The sequence below is a fragment of the Natrix helvetica genome (assembly GCF_964273705.1).
Source record: "Natrix helvetica genome assembly, chromosome: 1".
NCBI lineage: Eukaryota > Metazoa > Chordata > Lepidosauria > Squamata > Natricidae > Natrix > Natrix helvetica.
The window spans coordinates 118,088,200-118,111,438 of NC_138548.1; the positions used below are offsets into that span (position 1 = coordinate 118,088,200).

At 38.4% G+C, this 23,239-nt stretch overlaps 1 protein-coding gene across 1 annotated transcript in view; it reads left to right on the forward strand.

The window, feature by feature from the left end:
* The window catches only part of LOC309382945 (acyl-CoA (8-3)-desaturase-like), a gene marked incomplete at its 5' end in the record, with an annotated part of 29,288 nt that extends 7,145 nt beyond the window's left edge, over positions 1–22,143 (forward strand). Inside the window, 8 exons of the mRNA XM_081934935.1 lie at positions 1,956–2,084; positions 3,664–3,724; positions 5,691–5,764; positions 7,183–7,280; positions 8,412–8,508; positions 20,303–20,382; positions 20,503–20,628; positions 21,826–22,143. Coding sequence (XP_081791061.1) covers positions 1,956–2,084; positions 3,664–3,724; positions 5,691–5,764; positions 7,183–7,280; positions 8,412–8,508; positions 20,303–20,382; positions 20,503–20,628; positions 21,826–21,937 — 777 coding nt within the window. The 3' untranslated portion in view covers positions 21,938–22,143. The remainder of the gene's footprint in view (positions 1–1,955; positions 2,085–3,663; positions 3,725–5,690; positions 5,765–7,182; positions 7,281–8,411; positions 8,509–20,302; positions 20,383–20,502; positions 20,629–21,825) is intronic.
* Between the last annotated feature and the right edge of the window lie 1,096 nt (positions 22,144–23,239).

Below are 23,239 nucleotides of genomic sequence, written 5' to 3' on the forward strand. Positions count from 1 at the left end.
CTTTCAGTATTTAATACTTGACTATAGTTCCAGATTCTAAAAATTGAATCCTGCCTCATTAATTAGAAATTGGATTTCCTGTAAAGATATTCTCAGAATCAAATAACTCCTTGGAAATGAATTTATTTTCTGAAAATATTTTCCAGATGTTTAAACTGGATTTTTTCTCGGAATATAAATTTATCTGGTAATAACATACATTTTGAGAGCATTCACCTATTCCCCAAAGAGCAATGTTTAATGATCTCCATCTATTGATATCTGAAGAAACACCAATTTTATTTATTTTACATGTTGTATCCTTTGGTGTATATGCATGCATGCATGCATGCATACATACATACGTACGTACGTACGTACATACATACATACGTGTATGTCAAATATTTAATGGATTCAGTCTAAATATGGAATTGATATTTAGTGATGGGTAACCCAATTTTTACCTATTAGTATCAATTCCGATTTGGACAATAAAATATTCTGTTATTTTGCATCAATACTAAAGCAACAGTATGAGGTTTTGAAATAAACAAAAGAATGTGGGCATTTGTATTCAACTGAGTTATGTAGTACTCCATAGATATTTCTCTGTTGTCTAGTAACACAAACCAAAAATGATTAAATATCAGTAATTACATTGATTATTAAATATTGATTGAAGTATTAATTAATGCAGATATTAAAAAGCAAGGGTGAAACTGGACATCCGTGTCTAGTTTCTCTAAATTATGGGAAAGTGGGAGAAAATGTCATTAAATTTTACTTTAGTAGTAGATATAATATTCTTAATCCATTTTATGAAATCCAAGGAATTTTCAAATCTATTTAACACTAGCTGATAACCCGGAGTTCCCTGGGTATTTATTTACAACCAATACCCCTTACCAGAGGAAGCCCCCTTATGGAGTACTGTGAAGCTGTTACCATGGCAACTGCACTGTGCTGTACAGTAGATGCCATTTTAAGGCACAACAGGCTGTATCTTAACAGAACCTGAATCCAAAATGCACACTACCACTTTCAAAAGTACTATGATTTGACACTATAATATAATTCATTCCTTTTCATTTCAGCAGCCCCGGCGTTCCAGAGTGATGCTGGAATACACAGACACAGACACAGACACAGACACAGACACACACACACACACACACACACACTGAGGGGGTGTTGGGGTGTCTTACCCCCACAGACTTTCCAGACAGAAAGTCATCTGTGTATTAAGTTTCTTTCCAGACAGAAAGTCATCTGTGTATTAAGTTTTAAAATCTTTGTATCAAAATTATCAGTGAAATTTGATGAGCATGTCAGGTGTTATTTTCACCTGCTTTTGTCTGATTAAATGCCAGTGATAAAATTCCCTGATCAATAAGCCTGATTAAATGCCAGTGACAAAGGAAGGAAAATACTGGACCCAAAGCTAATAGGGACTGTACTACAGGTGAGTTGAAGAAAAATAAGAATAAAATGGTATGGAAGCAAGAAAAAGCAAGACTCATTAAAAGAGAGACAGAGCAGAATAGATGTAGGTCTCTATTTTGTTTTCTGTTTGTCCCCACAGGTGAATCTCTCTAAATACACAAATAGCAGAGCAGCACCTCTTCCAGTGCTTTGACAGGCAGGGTTTTGAAAGGTGATAAAACTCATTTGCCACCTACTCATGTTAATGTCAGGGAACTCATTACAGTTTTCAAAATTCCCCCAGTTTTGTCCAGATATGCAATGAATGCTTGAGATTCTTCAAAGTTAGAAAGTGCACTTAATCTTCAAACTGTTTTGAACCTCTCCAAGATAATTCAAAGTCAGCTGATTCAGCATCTCAAACTTATTTGAAAATCCGATTCAAAGGTTCAATGGAATCTCCTCTCCATTACCTCTTCAAAGCAGAGCACTAAATAGTCAAGCAATCTTTTACAAGAGCCTGAATGCTTTCTTTCCCTCTTCCTCTACAGGGGCTTTCAGCTAATTGGTGGTCTTTGCACCATTCCCAGCATCATGCTAAACCCAACTGTTTCGAGAAGGACCCAGATGTTTCATTTCATCCCTTTATTTTGTCATTAGGGGAAACGCTTTCTTTGGAGGTAAGAAGCAACTGCTTAGATGACAACAGATTTTACTGAACCCTGGCCACTCTCCTTTCAGATCAGCATTCAGAACAGCAACTGTTAAGCCATTTCATTGTCAATTTGTTAGAGTTGAACACAGTCTACTGGGTTTATTATTTATATTTATTAGCAGCGTTTGATAAGACAGATCTCACTGAGATAGTAGATTAATAGGGTTGGACAAAATGTTCACCCAAGGTGGCCATAACAAAAGTGTATTTCTCTATATGGACCAAAGGTGGTATCCAGCAAGTTCTGACAGGATCTGGAGAACTGGTAGCAGAACTTTGAGAGTGGGGAGGGAATGGGGATTTTGCAGTATCTTTCCCCTGCCATGCCCACAAAGCCATGTCCACAGAACCGGTAGTAAAAAACTTTGAATCCCACCACTGATATGGACCCCTACTTTCTAAGGCTGGGTGCCATTGTCCAATGAGAGATTAGAACTCACAATCTTGCAGTTTCTAGCCTGATGCCTTAAAACTGATTCTCCTATGGTAGCTCATAGCTATAGTTGAATATTATGAACTGGATTATTGAGGGAATTAGCTCACGGGATTGACTGAACAATCATGTACAAAAGGATTCTGAGGAAAGCAGCAAGTTTTTATGGCCATGTGATCGCAATCCCAAGAAGATGAGTTAGGGAAGCAAAGTAGCAGATTGTCTTCCTGTCCAAAAATCCTGGCAGCTCTGATAGGAATAGGATAGATTAAAAGATGGAGGGTGATATGGAGCTTAAGCATCTCTTTGTTTGTTCCCTTTTGCTCTTTCTCTGGTTAATGTTATGGATTGGATTGACTATTGTGTGAATTATCTCAGTGGAGTGTTTCAGATTTGATAAGCATATTCTGCCTTGGCTGTTACTTCAAACAAACAAAATATAGAATTACTTATGCCTCACAAGCAGAAATACTGGTAGAAAATGTTCTATCTCTGATGGTTGTGAGGTTCTGAGGATGTGGCAGTCAGTAAAAATATCAAAATGAAGAAGCTGCCTATTTAGCTGAGATCCTGGATTCCCTTTTTATTGTTAATTCACCTCTTCTGAAACCAGTCGGGACATTTATTTTGGTGGCTATAGGATGGTGTGGCTAAAGAGCTGATATTGGGATAATGGAACACTTTGAACCCATCGGATCCAGGTCCATCAGTAATACTTTCCTTTGGGGCCTTCTACTAATGGGAAGATTAGTAAAAGTTTATCTAGTGTTTCTGCTACCAAAAGGGACAGCTTCCTTTCCTGACTAAGAAATCTAAGTTTAAGTCTGTTCTTTCTGTATTTCTATTGCAGGGCTTAATTTTAAAAGCTATCTCACTCTACCATGTGTTTCTACACCTGGAAATTTTGAAAATAAAGACTGCAATCTATTCTAATTACCACAATTACAATTTATTATTGTGACAGCTATGTACATCTCACTTTTTTTTCTGCTTTTTTCCTGCCTGAGAATTTATTTCACAGAGCAGATGAAAAGGATGTTATAGAAATGGAGCCTTAAGTTATAATTACCTATTGGAAGTTATTTGCTTCTTTCATGCCTTTCTTTTACAGTTGGGTTTGCAGAAAAAGAAATACATGCCTTATAACTATCAGCACAAGTATTTTTTCTTCAGTGAGTATCTTTTCTCCCCCTACCTCCTGTTAAACTCCAAATGAACTTTTTCTTCTGTCAAAAAAAAAAAAAAAACATTTTCACATCATCTTTGGACTCTTATCTTTTCAACCATGAGCTCAGGGGCAGATTATATATATGCATTGTACATAATCCCCAGCACAGTTTAGATTAAGAACAACTCTTATTAAGATAAATGATAATTATAAGATAAAGAGGAGGAGGGAAGGTGAAGAGCAGTAGTAGCAACTACAGAACATTGCAGAGAATGAGGAGGAAATCTTTCCTTTCTGAGAAAACACAGATTCCCATGAGTTTAATATACATATTTAAGGTGGAGGGAGGCATCCTGATTCTCAGTCCATACCTTCAGAAACAGACTATGCCTAAACAGTGCAAAGAGAGGCACGACAAGCTGGAGAGGGTATTGCACTTTCTCATGCAACTGCTCAATTATTTGATGCTCTATAGACACAACTGAGGAGCATCCATAAATCAAATTACTGTGGAAGAAAATTTCCATGGAAGAGAGAGAGGAACATAATGGAGAATATAGTCCAACCTCTTCACCAGCAGTTGTTTTTCTTTTTGAAACTGCTTTATTCATAAGATCATAAATGGTGCCTGCTGGATCTAACCCTTGGCCCATCAAGTTCAGCAGTCCATTCTCACAATAACCAACCAAGGAAATCTACTGGTCTTCCTTCAGATGGCCTTCAGAAGCTACCACACTGCCATCCAAGCTAATAGCCATTGAATCTTATGAATTCCATGAGCTCCATCCTTTCTTGAAGCCAGTCAAGCTGGTAGGCACCACAGCTAACTGCTTACAGCAGGTCAGAGGAAACCTCTCATAAGTATTTTTTAAACTATCTTCAATTAGATTGAGTGTTGAGTCTGAGTCTCAAGAACCACTAAAGCATTGGACTCTGAACAAGTTTTTTTTAAAAAAAACATACCTTCCTATGATCGATACAGAGATATTTTATTTTGAAAGAAACCCAAGATATAAAAGCAAAATGTGTAACTTACAGGTGTAAGCGTGTATTCTATTGCCTCTACTTCATATTTTATTCTATTGCTAGTTCTATATTGTTACATTAATTACAATTTTTATAATGATTGAAGTTATTATACTCTATTACAATATCGTATTCTGTGGTACTATTATATAATAATGTTTTCTTCTTACAAACACTGTTCTCCCTTAATTCCTGTCTTTGGAATTCCTTCTCATTTTCTTTTCTGCTATTGGCCAACAAATAAAGTATTTGCAACTTTCCTTGTTGTGCCTCTATGCTTCTTTTCCTCTGGACTATTAATCCCTCCCCTCTTTTGAAGGAAAAATGTCTTTTATTCAAGTGATTCCAATAGAAGATAATATTTGTAGCTGGGGTGGAACTGTGGGGTCCTTGGTGCTCCTTGCAGATGTTTCATTACCCAATTAGGTAACATCATCGGTGCAAGAAGGTAGTGGGGTTTGCTCTCTTTATATATACTAGTAGCTTGCCCTGTCTCTAGTTTTTATATTGTTGTAAGTCACCCAGAATTGTATTTTACAAGATGGGCAGTTTTACAAGATGTCTCTTATGAATGAATATATAAACACTTCAGAGCTGGTCTCACTGGATTTACCAGGGCTTTCCTCTAAATAAATCTGAATGGAGTAAGATAGTATTGTCCACTTATCACAAGGAATAACAGAGTTTCCTTTAGCTCATTCAAGTGTATTTTAGTCAATTGGTTCTAATGGAGGCAGCACAAATAGTTTGAGTGGCACAATTCAGGCAGTGTCTGCCACATAGAAGTTTTGGAGTTGATTTATTTTTGATGATGAGATTCTCAAGTACAATTATAATTGTTAAATAAAATGGTAGATACAAATCATTTCAGGAGTGTGGTTGTTGCTTCTTTTATGTTTAGAAAGGACAGTTAATGGTTATATGCATCTTGTTTCCTTCTCCAGCATTGCCACTGATCGTAGTGCCAACTTTTCAAGTTTACTCATTGTACTTTATATTCCAACGCAAGCTCTGGAGGGTGAGTACACAAATAATCCCTACCAAATATTAAATATTAAAATACTGAGACACCCCTCCCCCCATGTTACATTTCTAGGTTTAGAATTTTATTTCCTTAAGAGGATTTGAAAAGGCTAAACCATTTTAGACGCTTATAAAAATTTGCATGGGGATATTGTTAATGGGAAAATCAATGCCAATTCCAAAGTGCTTTCAGATAAACTATTGCTGACTATCAAAAGGCCTTTTATGAAGAAGGCATTCAATTTTTGCCTGGGAAAATAAATATATAGAAGGCATGTTGGGGAAACATTAGAGGCAACTGGACAATAACATTGATTGAACTAAGAATGTACAAGAATTACAATCTAGTTTTCTCAAGTAGTGTGTGAAGTTCCCAGAAGACGGCCAAATTAATTTATGAGCCTCGAGACAAAGTTCAAAAGAAATCCAATCATTTATTGGGATCGACATTCTGGCGTGGACTCCTGTGGAGCCAAAACTGCTTTCACTTAATTGCGTTTGAACTTTACCCCTGTATCCCCTCCCTTCTGTCCTGCATCATAACTCATATTCTCCAACTAGGCTGTAGACATGAGATCCGACTCTGGCCGAAGGCATGCATGGAATTTCTCCCTCCATGCCAGCCTGATAATAGTCATGGCAATGCTTTAGAAGTTGACATTGTGATTATGAGGGCTTTGATTAAAAATGATTTATGGTGGCTTGAATACAACTATAAAGTTATGGTTCATCTTTTTTTAAAAAAAATATCTAGAGGGATTGTAAATGGGTTTGGACTTATTTTTTTCTAATATAGAAGATGGGAGACAAGACTTTTCCAGCCTTGCTTAAAATGGGAATTTGCCATGCACTATTGTCAATACACAAATTAAAAATGGTTGAAATTTTGTGGGATAATCAAAATTAATAAAATCTCTACATTCTCACCTGATATCACATAAACATATCAGTTATTGAAAATAATGTTTTTTATGAGCTCAAACAGGTCCACATGCACAGCAACACTGGTGCTTAAACACACACCTGGTCTCTTGTATTGATAATCACTACATAAAAAGTTTGTCTTCCCTGACTAATTAAAAAAACCCTAATAACAACATGCAAAGAAACTTCTCTCCATCTCTATCATTTCTGGAATGACGTAAGCTCAAAATATTGTACTTAAAAAAAAAACCACAAGCATACTCAGTCTTGTCTAGTGAATTTTTTCTATGGCTCTTTTCAATCAGTTAAATCTGTCAATCCGTTAAAAAAGAACCCAGGGTAGAACTGGTTTTGTCAAAATGGGCAGTAAACAGAGCAGAGTTTCCAGAAGATATACATCTGGATCTGAGTAAGATTCCATGTAGGGTGTCTACTTGGAGCAAGGAAAGATGCTATTCTAATCTTCATTCCTTCTCTTCTCTTCTACAGGAAATGGCATGGGCTCTGGCATATTTTATCCGATTCTTTCTTGCCTTCAACCCCATATTGGGATTCAAGGGTGTTTTGGGATACCTCTTTCTTTTGAAGTACTGTTCATCATATATACTATTTTCTTTGTGTTTCACTATCCCTTCCCAGACCCTGACTATTCTCTAGATCAGCAATGGCAATTTTTTTTGGCTCGCGTGCCATAAGGGGGGGGGGGAAATGCAGGAGGGGTCATGCGTGGGCGTGCCACACCCATAATGCAATGCATGATCACCCAGTGCACATTTGCGCAAGAGAGGTGCTCCCCCCATTTCCGATTTGCACATAGGGTGGTTTTTAGTCCTCTGGAGGCTTCAGGGGAGCCTCCTGAAGGTCCCTGAAGCCTCTGGAGGGCTTAAACTGACCATCCAAGCAAACCAGAAGTGACTTCTGGTTTGCTTGTAGGGTCCTTTTTAGTCCTCTGGAGGCTTCAGGGAAGCCTCCTGAAAGTCCCTGAAGCCTCCGGAGGGCTTAAACCACACTACGAGCAAACCGGAAGTCCATTCCCGAACTTCCTGTTTGCCCATAGGGCCCGTTTTTTGCGCTCCGGAGGCTTCAAGGAAACTCCTGAAGCCTCCAGAGGGCCTCTTGGGGGGGGGGCTGTTTTCACCCTCCCCAGGCTCCTATAAAGCCTCTGGAGCCTGGGGAGGGTGAAAAATGGCTTTAAAAAAGGCTGAACTCAGCTGGCCAGCGCGCACATGCACGCTGGCCAGCTGACAGGGCAACGCCTCGAATGGCCTGACAAATGGCTCCGCATGCCACCTGTGGCACCGTACTATAAGTCCACCATCCCGGCTTTAGATTATCATTTTCCTTACTTCCATATGTGTTGGCTTCAATTCTACCATTGCCATTATAATAGCTATCTGGAATAAAGCCAAGCCACTTTGTAGTCTCCATTTGGGATCAGTTTCCACGGTATCTGGTCAACCTTCCAAATTTGTCCACCAACTCAGAAAGTTTGGGGGTCCTGATCTTTGGTTTGAATCTGGCTCATTGTCACTGGAGGAGTGTTAGAAATGTATTGATTTCCATAGAAAGGCATCATTAGGTCTAGTAAATGTCTTGTATTCTAAGCCTAACAAACAAACGAATAAATTTGTCCCACTATTCTACTTAAAGGCTTGTTTGTGTAGATATAGTTTCACTTTGCCTAATTTGCCTGACTTTGCCTCATTTCTGTCTCTCAGTGTTCTTGAGAGTATTATATTTACATGGATATCACAGACGAGTCATCTTCCTATGCCCATCGATCATGATAAAAACATGGATTGGTTCTCTACACAGGTAAGAGAGATCTGGGAGATAAAATTGATGGCTGTATATGATTAAATTTTAGCTTGTCTGCGTAATTTTATTATATCACAATAATTCACAGATCCATAATAATCAATTATAATTTGCACATGTGAAAACTGAATTCCTTTTTGGAAGTTATTTTTACCTATTATTAATTCTTTTACCGTGCTTTTCCTATCATAGAAAAGTTTGAAGTGTGTTTAGAAATGCTATGCCTTTTCTTATAGATTATGATTGACGTTGCTTTTGTTTGGACTTTATAAAAATGGAAATGAGATGAGTAGAACAAATATTCTTTGGCCTCATTTTAAGATAATAGTACTAACTGAAATAGAAACTGGCCAGTGCAAGAAAATTTTCCATTCCCAGCATCTGGTTTTCATCTAGATCAGGATATTCTCCCCTCCCCCCAAGTTTTATTTATTTTATTTATTCAATCCAGATGAAAGAGAAAAGGGGAGAAAGAGAGAGAGAGAGAGAGGAGAGAAATGAAAGAGGGCTGTAAGGAGAGAGTGGGAGAGATGAAAAATAGATGGAAACAAATTAGAGGGAGAAGGGGGAGAGGGAGAAAGAAATGAAAGAGAGCTGAAAGAGGAGAATGAGAGCGTGGGAAAAGAGAGGGGAAAAATCAGGGGGAAAGAAAGGAGGAGAAAAGAAAGAAAGAAAGAAAGAAAGAAAGAAAGAAAGAAAGAAAGAAAGAAAGAAACTAACTTTTTCAGACCTATGACGAAAGCAATGGCAAGCTAGATCTCTTGCCAAGAAAACTGCAGTTTGCCAGAAGGCACAAATTGGAAGCAAGTCTGATTTTTTTAAAAGAAAATAACAGAGATGCCCCCCCAAAAATGCAGCTGAAAATAAGATTATTTATAATTTTGGATAACGTATTATATTGTCAAATGCAAAAGAAATCAATATATATATCCTATTGCTGTTAGTACAATCTTGCCAGCTTCTACCGTGTTTCCCTGAAAATACAACCTGTCCCGAAACTAAACCCATGCCACATTTTTTGCGTGGGCAAAAATATAAGCCCACCCCCAAAAATAACCCCCCCTCCGGCCAGGCAGAGCACCGCTCACTGACCTAGCATTATTCCGAAAGCGCCAAGTCGCAGGAGCTGGGGGGGGAGTGCTCACGTTGCTTTCTGCCTTCGGGATACCGCTAGGTTGGGGAGTGGCGTTCTGCCTGGCCGAAGGGGAGAGTTGCCGGGCGGCTGCTCCCTTGTGAACTGGCTCCCGAAGAGCCGGGCACAGCCTCAGGGGCAAAGCAGCCATGAGGTAACCATGCTCACGAGCAGCCGCCCGGCAAATCCCCTCTCCAGCCGGGAAGAGCGCCATTCACTGACCTAGGGGGTAATCCCTAAGGTACCAAGCCATGTGGGGCTCTGCCCGCCCTCCAGCTCCCGCGGCTTTGCACATTCGGGATACCCCCTAGGTCAGTGCATGGAGCTCTGCCCGGCTGGAGAAGTGGGTTGCGCGAGCGCCTGTTCCGCCCGCAGCTTCACCAAGCACTTGCGCAGCTCTCCCAGGCCACCGCTGCTGGCTGCTGCTGCCCGCCGCCGCCCCGCCGCCGCCCCATTCCGCTCCGCGCATAACTTCCAAATCCAAAACTTGGGGCCGAGTGTTCCAGTATCGGCCGCTCTAGGAGTGCTCTCTATGGTGGGCTGGCTGCTGGAAGACTCTGTCCGGAAGACTCTCTGTCCGGCAGCCGGCCCACCATAGAGAGCACTCCTAGAGTGGGCGATACTGGAAGACTCTGTCCCGAAGACTCTCTGTCCGGCAGCCAGCCCACCATAGAGAGCACTCCTAGAGCGTCCGATACTGGAACATTCGGCCCCGAGTTTTGGATTTGGAAGTTATGCGCGGAGCGGAACGGGGCGGCGGCGGGGCGGCGGCGGGACGGCGGCAGGCAGCAGCAGCCAGCGGCGGTGGCCTGGGAGAGCTGCGCAAGTGCTTGGTGAAGCTGCGGGCGGAACAGGCGCTCGCGCAACCCACTTCTCCAGCTGGGCAGAGCTCCATGCACTGACCTAGGGGGTATCCCGAATGTGCAAAGCCGCGGGAGCTGGAGGGTGGGCAGAGCGCCACATGGCTTGGCACCTTAGCGATTACCCCCTAGGTCAGTGAATGACGCTCTTCCCGGCTGGAGAGGGGATTTGCCAGGCGGCTGCTCGTGAGCATGGTTACCTCATGGCTGCTTCGCCCCTGAGGCTGTGCCCGGCTCTTCGGGAGCCAGTTCACAAGGGAGCAGCCGCCCGGCAGCCCCAAAACAATAAGCCCTCCCTGATAATAAGCCCAAGGGCATATTTCGTGGGGCAAAAGAAAATAAGCCCCTGTCGTATTTTTGGGGAAACACGGTATCAACTTAGAGTTCACTATGAAAAGATGACAGAGAAGCAATTTCCTACAATTAATAACTTTATTTTAGATTTGTTATCATGTTCAATGAGAAAGAAAGAAAAAGAAAGAGGGAAAGGGAAGGAAAGAAAGAAAGAAGAGAAAGGGAGAGGAAAATTAGAGAAAATCAGAAATGAGAGTGAGGGGGAGAGGAGTGAGAGAGACCCTATTTCCACAGAAAACACTGAGCCATGAAACCTGGGTAGGCTTGTCTGGAGGGGGGATGTCATGTGACTGAGAAGGAGTGATGTTGAGTTGGCCACACCCATGTTTTGTAGCTCCCAGTGTTTTCTTTTCCGTGGGAAACGGATCCAAAAGGCTCTTTGAGTGTTTAAGATTGCCGACCCCTGTGCTACACCATGCTTCAAGACAAAATTTCATTTATTTGTAATTAGAAATAACTATTTCACAATATATAATTACATATTGTTTTTTGATTAATCACTATGCTTTAATTATGTTCAATTTATAGCAATAAAAATACACCCTGCGTATCAGATATTTACATTACGGTTCATAACTGTAGCAAAATTACAATTACATAGTAGCAACGAAAATAATTTTATGGTTGGGGGTCACCGCAACATAAGGAACTGTATTAAAGGCATTAGGAAGATTGAGAACCACTGATCTACAGGGAAAGATGTTAAAAGCTGAGATGTTGAATTCTTCTTTTATCTTTTAAGCAATTTCTATTATTCCACAATTCCAGTTGCTCAATTATACAGCCACTAGTGTCTGTATCCAATCAAAGAGATACAGTGTTTACAGCGTACACTATTTCCACTCTCTTTCTCTGTAAATTTTTCAGTAAACAAATTCCAGGTGCAGACAATTTATTTAATTCTTATGATAGTCTTGTAACATTGTTTCCAATATACTGTTCAGGATTAATTTCTAATCCACACTTTGTTCCCTCTACTTTTTCACACTTCCCCCTCTGGGTTTTGCTCTGGCCAGAAGATGTCGCTGTTGCACTGTTTCTCTTCTACTTCTCTTCCCTAGTTTCCTTTGTTTACACCATATTCTTTTTCAGTTCTGGAACCAAATTTTAATCCAAATAAGAGTTTATTAAATCCTTAGATAAATAGCTCTATTTATTTATAATAAGATTGGATAAATTTGGATAAATTATACCTATGCTACATGCCTATGCTATGTTAAAATTCAATATTATTAAGGAACAATCTAAGCACTGAAGTACTTAAAATATAGCATTGTAGATGTTAATATGAACAAACATTGAGACCCTCCCATCCTCCCTCCTTGCCTATATAACCCCTTCTGCTAACACCTCTAGATATTATTGTATATTAGTACTATTATACTGTATTATTTAAAATTTATATAGTATGTTAAGATTACTGTGGACATACTAATACAAGGGAAAAAAAGGGGTGGGAAAGATTGAATGCCAATTTGGGACAATATATACAAGATACTTTCAAAACAAGATAAAACTATAAGAGAAATGGCAAATATAACGTCAACAGCACTAAGAACTGGTAAAAAGACTAACATCAACCCTGCAATAAATCCAACAACAAGGGGATCCACGCCCCCCCCGCAACACCCAAAGGATCAGTAGAAGAAATGAATGAAACAGAAAAAACAAATGCGGGGTCGAATACTGAAAACATACAGAAAGTGCTGCAAACCATTCAAGAAACTATGCTAAAACTCCAAGAAACAGCAACAAAAAACCATGATGAAATGAAAACAGATATGAATGAAATGAAAGCAGAGATGTGTGAAATGAAAAGCGAAGTCAAGAAAGACATACAGAAATTAGATGATAAAATGGAAACCATACAACAAGCATTGGGAAAAAATGAACAATCAATAACAGAAGTAGAAAAAAGAACAGAATAGACAGAAATAAAAATAAACCAGGTTGAACAACAAATGAAAGCATCAAACAAAAATCTAGAGGAATCGCTTATTCACATGGAGATGGACCGAGCAGCTTTCTACCTTCGCTTCCAGAATGTGACAGAGGCAAAAGATGAAGACTTAACCATGATAATGTCCAGCTTAATTGCAGAAACTTTAAACAGAGATAAGCAAGAGATCATAAATGAATTGGACGACATCTACAGAGTTACCACCAACTATGCGAGGAAACATCAACTACCCAGAGAAGTGCACATCAGGTTCGCGAGGAAAAAAGTGAGAGACATGCTATATAAAATGACAAGAGACGAACCGATGATGTACAAGGGGAAGGAGATACTAATACTAAAACAAATCCCACGAAGAGTGAGGGAACAGAGAAGAGACTACCAATTCCTGGCGATGCAATTAATTAAGCGGGAGATACTATTCAGATGGTTAATACCAGAGGGGATGTTGGTAACATGGCAGGAGAAGAGAATCAAAATTGACAACCTTGAAAAAGCACAGGAATTATACGAGCAATTAATGTATCCGGAAGAAAGGCAAAATACAGAAGAGGAGATAGAATATAGAAGAAAGGAGAAAAGACAACAAAAGGCAATGGAGGGAAGACAGGCTGGACGTAACAGGGAAGAGGAAGAACAACAGAAAGAAGAGGAAGTAAGACCAAAAACAAGAAGTCAAAAAGAAACTAGAGGCAAATAAAAATAAGGATAAGTAGAGATTCAGGAAAATGGAAGAAGAAATCCAACTATTATCTGTAAATGTCAATGGTTTAAATTCACCAACAAAAAGAAAACACATCTGGGCAAAATTAACAAAACAAAAAGCAGACATAATATGCCTACAGGAAACACATATCAAGCAACAAGATATAAAATACTTAGAATGTCCGAAACTGGGAAAACTATACACAGCATCATCAGAAGAAAAAAGAAAAGGATTAGCAATTTATGTTAAAGAGAGAATAAAGACAAGTTTAATCTATGCAGATCCAAGGGGAAGAATATTAATATTAGAAATATGGATAAACCAAAAACTACTATTTCTGGTGGCAATTTATGCCCCAAACGAAGACCAGAAAAACTTCTATAAAAAATTACATGAAAAAATTAGAGAAATTGGAGGAAGAAACATTTGTATAATAGGAGACTATAATGCCATAGCAGATAGCAATAAAGACTATATAAGTGACAAAAAAACTAAAAATAAAAAAAAATACTACTAACAATGTGTTTGGAGATGATGGAATAACTAAATTTAATAGACATTTGGAGAAAAATGGAACCAAATAAAAAACAATTTACCTTCTATTCAAATCCACACCAATCATGGTCACGGATCGACATGGCATGGATGAACGGGGAAATTGGGGCAGAAGTACATAAAATTGAAATACTACCAAACACCTGGCCAGACCATAATCCCATTAAAATAACCTGGAAAGTGGGGGAAAAAACTAGACGAAGATGGACATTAAATCTGGAAAAAAAAAAAAAAGAATTTATCCAAAAGTGTAAGAGTGAGTTGGAACTATTTCTTAAAGAAAATACAAAAGAACAGACATCAATACAAAACCTATGGGACACTATGAAAGCCTATACACGAGGAAACATTATAGCTTACTCAGCAAAAAGAAATAAAGAAAAATGGGCACAACAGAAAGTATTAGAGAAGGAAATTGAGAATCTAGAAAAAGAACTCCAAGACAAACCACAAAGTGACAAAATTAGGAAGGAGTGGATGCTAGCGAAACTCAAATTAAACATATTAGTCCAGGAAGAAATAGTAAAAAACTTAAAATTAACGAAGCAAAAATTTTTCGAGCAAGCAAACAAATCAGGGAGGTGGCTAGCCTATAGATTGAGAAAAGAAAGAGAAAAAAGATTAATATATCAACTCCAGGAGGAAATGGGTGAATTACAACACACAATGGAAGGAAAAAAAAGATCGTACATAAATATTTCGAGAAGTTATATAAGGGGGAACAAATAGATGACAAACAAATACAAGAATATTTAAACAGAGAAGAATCCCCAGTAATACCGGAAGAGATGAAAGAAATGCTAACAAAACAAAAAACAAAAATTGAAGTGAAACAGGCAATTCAAAAACAGAAAAATAATAAAACACCAGGCCCAGATGGATTCCCAGCAGAATGGTACAAAACGATAAACGATCTGAATGAATCAATAGAACCCCTAATGCTGGAGATGTATAACGAAACATTGACGAAAGCAAAAATACCGAACACATGGAGGGAAGCATACATTACATTAGTATATAAAGAAGGTACAGACCAAAACCAAATTCAAAATTACAGGCCAATCTCGTTGCTGAATGCGGACTATAAAATATTTGCAACAATAAAAGCGGAGAGACTAAAAAGATTATTAAATGACTACATACACCCAGATCAAAATATATTTCTCCCAACAAGACAAATTAGAAACAATACCAGAATAATAGCTAATATCTTGGAGTATTATGAGGTGCATACAGGGAAACAAGTGGCACTTGTATTCCTGGATGCACAGAAGGCATTCGATAATTTAAATTGGCAATACATGAAACAACAAATTAAAAATATGAATTTAGGAAATAAATTTGAAAGATTAATAGAAACAATATACTCCACCCAAAAGGCAAACATACTATTGAATGGGGAAAATACAGAGTCCTTTGAAATAACGAAAGGAGTAAGACAGGGCTGCCTACTATCACCTCTGCTTTTTATTCTGACACTAGAAAGCCTTCTGATACGAATTAGAAAAAATCAGGAAATAAGAGGAACCAAAATTAAAAATGAAGAATACAAAATACAGGCCTTTGCAGATGACTTAGTATTTATTATAGAAGATCCATTAGAAACAGGGAACAGGTTAATGCAAGAACTAGAAAAATATGGAGATGTGGCAGGACTAAAAATTAATAGAGAAAAGACCAAAATAATAACCAAAAATCTGAAGGAAGAACGGAACAAAGAATTAGAAAAAACAGTAGGACTCCAGGTAGTAAAGAAAGTCAAATATTTAGGAATATGGCTAACTGCAAAGTGCTCAACCATAAAAGAAAATAATTATACAAAATTAGTGCAACAAATAAACAAAGACTTAGAACTATGGGGGAAATTACAACTATCGTTATTGGGGAAAATAGCAACTATAAAAATGAACATACTACCAAGAGTCCTATATTTATTTCAAATGATCCCCATAAAACTAGAGAAAAAATTCTTTACCGAACTGAACAAAATAATACTAAAATTCATCTGGCAAGGGAAAAAAGCTAGGATAAAACTGAAAGCATTACAGGACGATAGAAGCAGAGGTGGTATGGGGCTACCTGACTGGGAACTCTACTATAATGCAGCAGCACTAATTTGGATTAAAGATTGGATAAATTTAAAAAACAAAAGAATATTAGCAATAGAAGGCCATGACCTGCAAACAGGATGGCACTTTTTTTATGGGAAGAGAGTAAAAAGAAGCAAAAATATTTCAATACACATTATATTAGAGAAGCATTGATTCAGGTCTGGAACAAAATTAAAGCAAAACACTATATGAAAATAACGGCATGGCTTTCCACCATGGAAGCCTTGACACACCCCAATACGCTAGATCTATCAAAAATGGTTAGGTATAGTGAAATTTTAGATAACCAGGGGAATTTGAAAAAGAACCAAGAACTAAAAGAGAACAATATCAATATAGATTGGTGGCCATACCTCCAATTACAATCAAGATATAAAAAAGATATAAAAGAATATGGAATATATACAGAACTGCAACAAATAGATAAAATCTTAATTGGCCCAGAAAACAAATTTATAATGAAAATGTATAAATATTTGTATAAAATGTAAAGGAAAGGAAAGGAAAAGGAAAGGAAGAAAAGGAAAAGGAAAGGAAAGGAAAAGAAAAGGAAAAAGTTAAGGAAACAATTGGTCCATTGCTAGGAGAAAGTGGCAAGAAGGTGACAAGCAACAGGGAGAAAGCAGAACTTTTTAACTCATGTTTTGCATCTGTCTTTACAGAAAGGAATAAAACAGTCCAACCTATCAAAAGCAGCACCACAAAAATCAGATTAGGAACACAAATTGAAATAGGGAAGAAAATGGTAAGTGAGCACCTGTCTACCCTAGACGAGTTCAAATCATCAGGACCGGATGGATTACACCCCAGGGTTCTGAAGGAACTAGCAGACGAGATCTCAGAACCACTTAACTATATTTTTCAGAGATCCTGGAGCACCGGGGAACTACCAGAGGACTGGAAAAGAGCTGATGTGGTTCCCATCTTCAAAAAAGGGAAAAAATTAGATCCAGGAAACTACAGACCTATCAGCCTGACCTCAATACCAGGAAAGATTCTGGAAAAAATAATCAAGCAACGAATTTGCAAACACCTAGAAGCAAACAAAGTAATAGCCAAAAGCCAACATGGATTTGTCAAAAACAGATCATGCCAGACTAATCTTATTGCATTCTTTGATAATGTGACAAAATTAGTGGACCAGAGGAATGCCGTCGATATAGTTTACTTGGACTTCAGTAAGGCTTTTGATAAGGTAGACCATAACCTACTACTAGATAAAGTAGAAGAATGTGGGTTCGACAGCATCACCACCAGATGGATTCGTAACTGGCTGACCAACCGCACTCAACGTGTAGTTCTCAATGGAACTGCATCTACATGGAAGGAAGTATGCAGTGGAGTACCCCAAGGTTCTTTTTTAGGCCCAGTACTCTTCAACATCTTCATCAATGATTTGGATGAGGGAATAAATGGGGAACTCATCAAATTTGCAGATGACACCAAGCTGGCAGGAATAGCCAACACTCCAGAAGATAGGCTTAAGATACAGAAGGATCTTGACAAACTTGAACATTGGGCACTATCTAATAAAATGAAATTCAGTGGTGAAAAGAGTAAGGTTCTACATTTAGGCAACAAAAATGGAATGCACAGGTACAGTATAGGTGATACCTTGCTCAGTAGTAGTAACTGTGAAAGGGATCTTGGAGTCCTAGTGGACAACCATTTAAATATGAGCCAGCAGTGTGCAGCAGCTGCCAAAAAAGCCAACACAGTTCTAGGCTGCATCAACAGAGGGACAGAATCAAGATCACGTGAAGTGTTAATACCACTTTATAATGCCTTGGTAAGGCCACACTTGGAATACTGCATTCAGTTCTGGTCGCCACGATGTAAAAAAGATGTGGAGACTCTAGAAAGAGTGCAGAGAAGAGCAACAAAGATGATTAGGGGACTGGAGACTAAAACATATAAAGAACAGTTGCAGGAACTGGGTATGTTTAGCTTAAGAGAAAGAAGGACTAGGGAAGACATGATAGCATTGTTCCAATATCTCAGGGGTTGCCACAAAGAAGAGGGAGTCAAACTATTCTCCAAAGCACCTGAGGGTAGAACAAGAAGCAATGAGTGGAAACTAATCAAGGAGAGAAGCAACTTAGAACTGAGGAGAAATTTCCTGACAGTTAGAACAATTAATCAGTGGAACAGCTTGCCACCAGAAGTTGTGAATGCCCCAACACTGGAAGTCTTTAAGAAGATGTTGGATAGCTATTTGTCTGAAATGGTATAGGGTTTCCTGCCTAGGCAGGGGGTTGGACTAGAAGACCTCCAAGGTCCCTTCCAACTCTACTATTGTATTGTATTGTATTGTATTTGCTAGAAATAAACTTAGAAGAAGAAATAGTTAAAGGCTATATGATAGCATGGGCCAAAAATTTTGGTTATAATATAGATCTAGCGGATTGGGAAAAAAATTGGAATACAAATTATAAATTAACGAGATCAGCAACACTGAAAGAAAATATATACAAAATGTTTTATTGTTGGCACCTACCACCAACAAGATTGGCAAAAATGTACCCAATACTGAAACCGACCTGTTGGAAATGTAAAAAAGAACAAGGGACCTACTACCACATGTGGTGGACCTGCTTGGAATCGCAAAAATATTGGAAAAGAATCTGGAAGTGGGCCCAAGAAATTACGGGGGAACAAATAAAGTATAAACCCGAAACCTTCTTACTAGGAATAACTAAAGGGAACTACACAAAAAAAATTAAATATCTACTAACACATATATTAACCACAGCTAGAATAGCCTTTGCTCAATGCTGGAAGCAAAATAATATACCGCCGGATGAATTAGTGATAAAAAAAACCTTGGCTTGTGCAGAGATGGACAAACTAACTCTAAAATTAAAGGACAAAGAAGAATCAGAATACTACGAAATTTGGAATAAATGGTATGAATGGTTGGAAAATAAGAAAAATAATTAAGCCGAAAACAATATACATAAATAAACATAGAACTGTATATAAAAGTAGGTAAATATGTAAAAGAGCATAAAAATGTATAGATAAGATGATATAATGATGTAATAAATGGTAAAGAGGGGAAATCATATACAGATACGACGATGTAACATTGTACAAACTGTTGATATAAAGATTGTAATATGTGATGAAAAGACAAAAACAATAAAAAAATATTATTAAAAAAAATCCTTAGATGGCCACTCTGCTTTTCTTCTTTTGGCATTTATAGTATCCAAATAATCAAACAATATATCTTATTTTGGATCTCTTTCAGCTCTGTGCTTATCCGCTACTGTTTCAGGGGGTGGAGGCTTGACAAAACTACCCCCTTCTTTTTCAGCCCCACTGTTGATCAATCTTTTCTAGAAAGGGGCATTTCTGACAGAAGTTTTAAAAAAACACGAATTTCTCACACAGCCACCACACTGTTCTTCTTCAATATCACTCCTGCACAAATTTTACTGTCCCAGTTGCCCCACCTTCGTGACCGCCCAAAAATGGCAGTTGCCCCTGCTGTCATTCAGGAGAGCTTGCTTTGCACCTAACGAGGAAATTGTAAGATTCTCAAGGTCAGCAAAGAGCCTTTCCTTCCTTCACTGTCCCTCCAGGATAGCTATAAGGTCTCCCATCAGCATTTACCGGTTGGATTTCATGGGGCTCAGCAGAGCCTCGCTATTTTCCAGCCATTCTCACCATGATGTCAACTGTCCCAGGATATTCTTTTTAGAAAAGGAGGCCTGTGAATTCAAATCATACCAGACAACTTGGTTCAGTCTGGAATAAGTAAGGGGAAGCTTTGAAAATTACTATTGAAAAGAAATGTTTCACAAAATGAAAAATAAGTATATTACTATAATTCTATTTTAATTGTCCATATTTTCAAAGCTGTACTCTGGTGACTATCAGATTTGATAACAAATGAGTATTTAAACTCTACTATTAGGGTAATATAATTTAAGATTTCCAAAATTCAATATATTTGTCTAGAAATAAATACAGACCAATACATACAAACAAACCAACATGAATATAAATATAAATCATGAACAAATATAAATATATATTGTGGACATTTGCTTGATCTTCCTTCATTCACAGAATGTCTGGACTAAAACCTGTCTTTCTCTCTTCTCCCAGGTTCAGTCAACATGCAATGTGAATCAATCTTTTTTCAATGACTGGGTAACGGGGCACCTGAATTTTCAAATTGAGCACCAGTGAGTACTGATTTAGGGCAATAAGATTTTAAGCTATCAGTGAGAAACTGCTTCATAGTTTGAATAAGGCAAAAAGATAGTAAAGTATCACAACTTCTTTGCCTTCCTTTCTGCCTATAGTCTCTTCCCTACGATGCCTCGGCACAACTTTTGGAAGGTGGCTCCTTTGGTGAAATCCATGTGTGCTAAACATGGTATTGAGTATCAGTCAAAACCTCTCTTCGCTGGCTTTGCTGACATTGTGTAGTAAGTATCAGACTATCAGGCCAGAAAAGGAATTGGGGATCTAGGAAACATTCAACATATAAAGGTTAGCCCAACAGATCAAATGAATCAAATCAAATGAAGGATCTGCGTGGTTTTGCTCTCAAGAGTCGGGGAAAGGAGAACATGCAATTATATAGACATACTTATATACATGTGAATATATCAACTGAGCAAAAGAGATCTGGTGTGCAAAGTATTAAACTGTTAATGAGAAGAAAGATTTTGGATGTAGATCCGTTAAGAATAAAGATAAGCCTAATAGGAGAGATAGAGAGATGCTAGTCCTTAAGCATGTGTTCTATCACATGCATCTTTTATAAAATTATTTATTATTAAATTATCAGTTATCAGTTAACATCAAACAGGCAATGGCAAACTGTTTCCATATTGCTTGCATGAAAATTGCACACCCAGATGGCCTCCTAAAGATAGGCAGACTCTGCCTTCTCCCTATCATCATGACTATGAAGTTTGGGTGCTTAGATAAAGTATACAGACTTTATATAACTCCATATAAAGCAGTGGTGAAATTCAATTTTTTTTACTACCAGTTCTGTGGGCATGGCTTGGTGGGCATGGCAGGGGAAAGATATTGCAAAATCTCCATTCCCACCACACTCTGGGGTCAGCCAGAGGCAGGGCCGGATTTTCCTATAGGCTAACACGGCTTCAGCCTAGGGCCTCAAGATCAAGAGGGGCCTTTTATTTATCCTTGCCACATTTTTATAAAGGTTAGTACCAATTGCAACATGTTTCATTTAATATATCGATATATATCACAGTAATGATGTATTTTATTATCTCTCATGTAATTTACAAACTTAAAAATGGGAGGTGAAAGGGCCCCATAAGTGGAATAGCCTAGGTCCTCCTTTCATCTAAATCCGGCCCTGGCCAGAGGTAGTATTTTCTAGTTCTCCAAACTACTCAAAATTTCCACTACCGGTTCTCCAGAACCTCCTGGATTTCACCCTTAATATAAAGCATACTGTCAAGACATGTCAAATACCTAAAAGGATAAGTATCACTCACTGAGAGATTTTTGTGCTACTCTTTTTGTGTCCTCAATTTACTGCACTTGAATTCACTTTTCTGCTTGAATCAGGGGCAGGCTTTTCCTAAGTAGGACTTAACTCTCATGGCAAGGAAGAGAAACTTACTTTCTGTTATTTTCAGTTCCTTGAAGGTTGCGGGTGAAATATGGTTCAAAGCATATTATCTTGAACAGAAAACACAAAATCCTAAAATCTGCCTTCAACAAGGGAAGAAGGGTGAAGAGACAAGATAGATCTGAGATGGACCTTGAAAGGCTTCAGGCATAGAAAACCTAGAATAATTTGTGAATGAAACAGAATGCTGGAGAGCCTTTTGGCCTTGGCTCAACTTTTGGCATGTTTCCTAATGAGTATTAGCATTGCAAGCAACACCCATCCCCTTTCTTGCTTCTGGCTTTTCGATGTATCATAAATAAATAAAGTTTCTTAATACTTTTCATTGAATTGCTTTGTTTCTGCTTTTTACAATTGACCTCTGTTTTGCAATGGTTGTGAAAATAAACTTAATGCCTGTTGCAGTGGATTCTGGATTATGATATGAGATTAAATTGCATCAGCACATACAAAAAGCAGCTAGGAAATCAATCCATATTTCTTCTATTTTGTTTTCATCATTTGGAGATTCCATATTATTTACTTGATGTTTCTCTCACCCAGGGCTTCCAATACTGGGAGAAATCTACTAATTCTTCCACATTCATTAATAATAAGAATAATGAAAAGGTATCATGCACCACCAAACAAATAATATCACCAAGATGACCATGTATGTTTATATCTCTGTGTTTTTCTTCATTCTTGGACTGGGAGGGTGACAGAGGTGGTATTCAGCAGGTTCTGAGCAGTTCTGGAGAACCGGTAGCAGGAATTTTGAGTAGTTCAGAGAACTGGTAAATACCACCTCTGATTGGCCCTGACCCCATCTATTCTCTGCCTCCCAAGTCCCAGCTTCCCTACTCCAGGGGAAGGTTACTGCAAAATCCCCATTTCCTCCCCATCAGCTGGGACCCGGGAGGCAGATAATAGATGGGGCGGGGCCAGTCAGAGGTATTTACCAGTTCTCCAAAGTACTCAAAATTTCTGCTACCGGTTCTCCGGTTCTCAAAACCTGCTGAATACCAGCTCTGATTAAGGGCCACCTGAAGGTTTATCTGTCTCATCAGGTACACCAGAATCGTACAAATGGGTGTGGAGCCTTATTGGAACTGTTGAAAGGACTGTGTTATAGATTGGAGATAGATGATGTCACATCCTTCCATCTCTGTTGAGAGAGGGATGTTCAATTTTGACATATATGGCCTCTTTGACCCCCTCTTTCAAGCCAGCGGTCATCTCTGTTCAAAATGTGGGCTTTGCTGTCTTCAAAAGAGTTCCTTTGTCTTTCAAATGCATATGGACTGCTGAATCTAGTTATGATGGGGTTTTTCCCCCCCTACGTTTTGCCCTAACTACTGTTTCACTCAATGATCAAGATTCAGTCCCAATTTTGTTTGTAAGGTGAGGACTGCCTAAAATAAAATAAATTTTCAAGGAAT